This window comes from Plasmopara halstedii (genome assembly GCF_900000015.1).
Source record: "Plasmopara halstedii genome assembly, contig: Scaffold_3060, whole genome shotgun sequence".
In the NCBI taxonomy this organism is placed as follows: domain Eukaryota; phylum Oomycota; class Peronosporomycetes; order Peronosporales; family Peronosporaceae; genus Plasmopara; species Plasmopara halstedii.
In genome coordinates this window covers 1,988,134-1,994,309 of record NW_020189964.1, presented here as the reverse complement: position 1 = coordinate 1,994,309, position 6,176 = coordinate 1,988,134, and the positions used below count along the sequence as shown (strand labels likewise).

The 6,176-nt window shown below is 46.2% G+C and overlaps 1 protein-coding gene across 1 annotated transcript; it reads left to right on the top strand.

Annotated features, from left to right (window-relative positions):
* Positions 1-2,526: 2,526 nt before the first annotated feature.
* PHALS_06902 (uncharacterized protein) lies at positions 2,527-3,879 on the top strand (the record flags this gene model as incomplete). The annotated part of the gene is made up of 1 exon (XM_024720274.1): positions 2,527-3,879. The coding sequence occupies one exon, from the start codon at positions 2,527-2,529 to the stop codon at positions 3,877-3,879; it is 1,353 nt and encodes a 450-aa protein (XP_024585489.1).
* Between the last annotated feature and the right edge of the window lie 2,297 nt (positions 3,880-6,176).

The window sequence follows — 6,176 nt, the reverse complement described above, 5'->3', positions numbered from 1 at the left end:
TCAGTGGTCTTGAACTCCATTGAAGCTGCAGGATTTCACAAAAGCCCGTCACAGTGGTCCATTTGAAACCATGATGCTTACGGGTGGAAATTTCAGCGAAGGTGGAGCAATGCCGACAGTGAAAGAGAGGATGATCCTTTCAATGTAGACGAACTTGACCAAACCTTGGATGATGTTGATGTCGTCGAGATATAGTAGCCCTCTACGAATTGTAGACCTCCTGTCAAAAGTGACCGACCACTATTCGTAAAAATCCGTTAGTATACAGTTCGTGATAGCTTTGCCCAATACATTATCTTGATAGAAATAGCAGGTGTAATAGATAGCTGTAATCAAACCTCTTTAGAGTAAAATTTCCAGGAACGACAGGTAGTAGAATAACGTGCAATCAAAATTATCGGTCAAGACATGATGGAGTTGTGCCAGAATTTAACGCGACTCGTATAAATCACATTGTCCAACTAATTCTCGTTTATATAAATGAGTTCTGGCATATGATGATTGCAAAGATTGCTGTATTAACTTTCATCTTACGTTCTCGCCACAACAACTTTCATTTCTGCATAAGCATATAGGGTCTCCGTTTTTTACAAAAGACCAATTTATAAATGTTATACTGAATTTATCGCTTCTTACGATGTAGGATGCACTGATGTCGTTCCAAGCATTGTGCATGGTCTCAGCAACAATTATTCGGCTATATGCCGCCAGATATGCTGTCCAGCTAGACTGATACTCTACTATTAGGCATTTTTAATTTTAAGTGATTGTTTGCTCTTCTCAAGCACATTCGGCGCAATAGACCCGCTCGAAACCATTAATTTATACATTTTAGTCTGATCAAAAAGTGACGTGTTCCTTGGCCTGCGAGGCGGCAATTCCTGTCTTTTCTGCCGACACGCACGTCTCAATTATTTCATTAGGGTAGCGTTACTATCCTATCACAGCAACAGAATGGTCCAGTTTATACTAATACATGGTTCGAAGATAGTCACTAATCTTGCAAAGAGACGAGCCATGTGTTAAGTATAGTGAGATAAGTTATACAGACTTTGCCGGGATTATTGTATACACAAACGACTTCCTATAAGGCGAGACTACAACTTTGAAAATATGTCATGAATCATGCGCATACGGGGTCTTCGCTACCTTTTGCACTTTTTGCTGCAACATAACACTGGGGACGATCTCGGCAAGTGCCACTTCTGCGCAAATCTCTTAGGAAATTTTGAAGGCGGCATTCAAAACAACTATGTGGATATTCAGAATCACAAGTGAGAAATTCGTATCTAACAATGTTGTGTCATTATAACAAAAAAATGCGGCAGTCTCTTTTATATACACAATTTGTACAATTAAGATTCAGCGTCGCATATGTACATGGACCAAAATGAGCTGAATAGCTAACATTTTATTTACGATAGTAGTGCGCATGATCTAATTGCGCAAACGCTGCTCCTACCCACTGCCCCTATGCAACGATTCACTGTTCCAACTTATAGTGTTTGTGGCCAAAGCCACACCAAAGTACAGTTTTCGTAGTATTATCATTAGGACTATCATACCCCTATCCGCAATCTAATAATTACAAGTGAGCGCCCAAAGGATTGGCAAAATTTGGTATCAGGACAGCCATGTTGCCCTCACTCATTCCAAGCACGTAAGTAATTCGGCAAGACATAAAAGTCATTCTTTATTTAAGAGAACAAATGAGCCGCACGCCTGATAAGGATTATCGGCGACTATCTTTTAAGTGCTACGGACGACTTAATGCTTTAAATGTCTTGATAATTTTTCTTATCCCGGACACATATTGATAAAAGCAAAAATATATCAAGCACCTTGACTTATATATAGTAGCACATATTATGTGATGTTATTTCAGCTTGCTTACAGGCCCGTCAACTTTTTATAAATTACAATAAAATCAATTAGTGGTTGGACTATCGATACCATCTATAGCAGGTACTCAAATTTGCACTCGGAAAACATCGAATGTTTTTAGATTTCAGAATGATCTTGTCTCCAGGTCAAGCTTTTTAGGACTTTCAAGATTAATGAAAGCTCCGTAAATACTGAATGAGAGGATTTATCCGAGGCGCGACAAATTGTATGCACTTATGTTGCTCACTTTTTGAGTCGGCAAAAGTAAGAACTCGAAAAAGTAGCAAAATATATAATTCTCGCTTCGTTAGCGAATACCATTTATTTAACAGTTTTTCAAAACACACCCAGAAACCGACACCTAGTATAGTTGCTGCGGTGATCTGCTCACCTAATTGATTACTTGATTTCTATTTTGCTATTTCAATATAAAGGTCCAATTATTTATCATAAAAGAATAATTGGAATTCATACATCGCTTATTTCTTACCTATCCCTTCCGGTGCATTTGTGGCCCCCACAACTTCGGGTTCATCACACCACTCTACCACTTTATCTGCACCCCGTCACTCTTCTTTTCGCACGACTTCGAGCTGATCCTATCATAAGTGTCGAATTTTTCTACGGACAGACGTGAAAGACATGGATTGGATGCAGCCCCACGACCAGCTTCGGATCGGATCGGCGCCCGACGCTGCCCCCTCATTTAAGCTGGTAGACTCTAACAATCGCGTGCGCGAGCTCACGGACCCCTTTAAGTATAAATTGGGCGCGTTCCCGGCTTTCCTCCGGCCTCAAGTAGGCGACGACGGTCCCTCAGCCGCCGAGCTTGAAGAGCAGCGTCAACTCGAGCAGCAGCTGCAAGTTCAAAAAGAGGAAATGTGTTTTATTTCGCCGCTTCCTCGTCACGAAACTAGCCGCGTCCGCGTACCTTCCACGTCGCACGCTTTCACATATGGTGATTCCAGCTCGTCAAACTTGCATGCTACACCACCCCTGGCACCGCCTGTCTCGCCGTTTGCTAGTATGGCACTATCAGCACCTGCCGCACCAATAAGCAAGGCGTACAATCCATTTTTAAGTGCCAAATTTGAGAAGAGTCCTCGGTTACCATCGCTTAATGTGATGCGGAGTTCACCGGGCACACACCTGAAGCCATTAGGTATCGCTACGCGCCCCCCACCACTCTCTCTCCGCTCATTTTCGGACGTATCGACACTCTCAACATCTTCCCAGTCGCCGTCTCCATCACCTTCACCTCTTCATCAAACCAGACTTTATAACCAATACCATTCCAAGGCTCCGCTCCGCTCGCTGTCAAATTCCTCGTTATTGTCCTCTACCTCAACATCTCCACTATCCTCCCACTCTCAATCGCTCCCAGGTGTATCCTATTTACAAGATAGAAGACGGTCCCGAATATCCTTTGATGGTGCCGATGGTATGTCTGTGCCGTCTGAGGATGAGGACAGTGGTATGCGGCTTCTTAGCTCGAGCGTGGGTCGCAGCGAAGGGAGTAGTGATGCAATGACGGCAGCGGCAAATTTTGCGGCTCAGGAAGCCCAAGATAGTAATGCTCGCAGCGGCCGTATATGCAGATATGCCAACTGCAGCAATATTGCTCGCTCACGTGGACGATGCCGGACCCACGGTGGAGGGAAGCGGTGCTCCCATCCAAACTGCAACAAGAGCGCACAGGCAAATCGCAAGTGTATAGCTCACGGCGGCGGCACACCCTGCTCATTTGAAGACTGTGAAAAGACGGCACAGTCGCGTGGCTTGTGTAAGGCTCACGGCGGCGGAGCTCGCTGCAAGCATCCTGACTGTCCCAAAAGCAGCCAGTCTAAGGGCCTGTGCCGTGGTCATGGTGGAGGGGTCAAGTGCAAAATCGAGGGTTGCGCGAAGTGGGTGCAAAAGAACGGGTTTTGTATCAAGCATGGGCGTGAAATTGCGGAGACTTCGTGCTCGAGCTCTTTTCCAGCGCAAAGCAGCTGACTATTGAGGCTCTGTAGCACATGGCGGCTACTGATTATTGTTGGTCATATATTCGGTGGAGGGTGAATGAGTTACGAAATGGAAAAGGGTAGCCCTGTTTACATTTTGCCGTGTTGCTTTTATGGTAGGTAGGTAGGTATATGGAAGTATTATCAACACCCGAGGGCTGCTTACAGCAGCCATACATATATGTATCTCTTTGTGCTATAGTTTGTATAATAGCTTGATGGTGTGGCTGGTGTGCATTTTTGCAGGCACATAAGGGCTAATATAAATTATAGACGCTCGTTGTAATACAAAATCTACCAGATAACAAATAAATGCAACAAAAACGTACCATAGAAATAAAAAAATAGGATATGGATAATTGAGCCAGCAAAAATCATTAGTGATTTGCTAAATGCTATTGCACTTTTGAGCAATTATGAGTTTTCATAAGCACCGAAGGGATTGGTGTAACGGGGTTACACGTACCTGGTAACAGGTGTGTGTGTCACACGAGATGTGCATGGTGTGACAACACCCAAACAAGAATAAGGTACGGGGCTAGGTAGCCAGTAGCTATGCATTTATTTAGATTTTACTATATGATTTAGTATATTTAGGAAAATCTAAACATTAAAAAAGGCAGGTTTGCCGCAGATAAAAATAAATAAAAATCAGTTTTGGTTTTTAAACGGAAGAGCTGATTAGCCTTGGGTAATAACTCTTGGAGTAAGCGGATTGTGATCCGCTAACTCGAACTTGTTTTAAGTATAGAACATAAGGAGGTGACCTAAATTACGCTTCCTCAAGCGCTAAGCCACGGCAGCTCCGCTGCACTTGTAGACAATCTACATCTGAGTCGTTTAGATTGATCCTCTGTGAGGATGGAGGAATTCTCCTTTTTGCCCCTGGGCATGTAGGACGGTCTCAACAAGCTGATGTTCTTGCTTGGCCCTGAGGGCGTGCGACAATTTGTAGCGATGGCTCCCGAGGCAGTCGGTGCGCGTCTAGAGGCGTTTTCAAGTTACGAAAACGCGCTGCTAGCGCACTTGCAGCAGAACATGTCTGCATCATTTCCGTCTATGATGCCACCGTCGGTGACGGATAATTTTCCCCGCCCTAGTCCGCTCATAGTTAACGTTAAGGTCTTTGAGGGGAGGGCTGGAGAGAATCTCCTGTTCTGGGTGAGAGAGAGGAAGAGATGGCCATTGCATCCGCCATGTTCCAGACCGAGCAATAGCGCGTAGCGCTAGCCATCTCAAAGCTAGGTGGTCGAGCGCGAGATTGGGCACTAAACTTACTTCGGTTGAAGCTGCGTTTCCCTCTTGGGTGGAGCTGAAATTGCAGCTCTCAGGAGTTTCTCGCCGCCTAATCAGGCATATCGCGTACGATCGCTTCCTTGCCGCACGACAGGGCAACAAGGAATATGTGGACTTTGCCCAAGAGATGGGCACTCTCATCGCCGGGATGGCAGCAGACCCCCTTCCGGAGGCGTTCACAGTGACTGTCTTTATGGAAGGCCTCCGCACTGGCGCGTGGCCGGAATGGAAGTCTTTCGTGTGCATCCGTCTTCGTTTGTAAAGGCGGTGAATGTGGCATTTAATGCCGTACTCAATTTTAAGTCGGCGCGACTTGGCTGGAATGCACACTCCAACAGCTCGTCGAGCGGGTCTATGCCCATGGATCTCAGCTATGCTGAGGACGAGGGAGCGGAGCTCCGAGCTGCCGGGCAGCATACATACATTCGACAGTGTTTTTGTCTGAGGAGACAAACCTTCGGAACGGTCGCCCCCTGCGCAAGGCGCGTCAAAGTTCTTCGAACCATCGCCCAAACGCCTACCAGTCTGGTTCGTCGCGGGGAAACGACACCACTCCGTACGCGCGGGGCGACCTACTGGGGGAGAATTGGGTTCTGTTGAGCCACAGGGAGGCATAGGTCAACAAGGCCAAGCTCCGAAGAGCTCCGTGCTCTTGAACACGGAACGTGAATGCAAGCCGGGCTTGCTGGTCGTGGAAGCGATCGTAAAGAGCTTCGAGAAGCCATGGAAGATCCTCATCGATTCCGGGGCATCGGGCAATTATGCTCGACGTTCCATCGATGGAAGGAAGTCAGCTGTATGCTGAGGCGCTGAGAAGCGTTTGTGTGACATCGTCACTGTTCGCTTAGCAACGGGGACACGTGTCACGGTCCCGAGGTCCCTGTGGACCTCGAAGTCAAGTTTCTTGACTTTGATAGCGTGGAACGCTGTCCAGTCTTAGACTTGAATGCAAGGTATGACCACATCCTGGGAATGGCATGGTTGGAACACCAG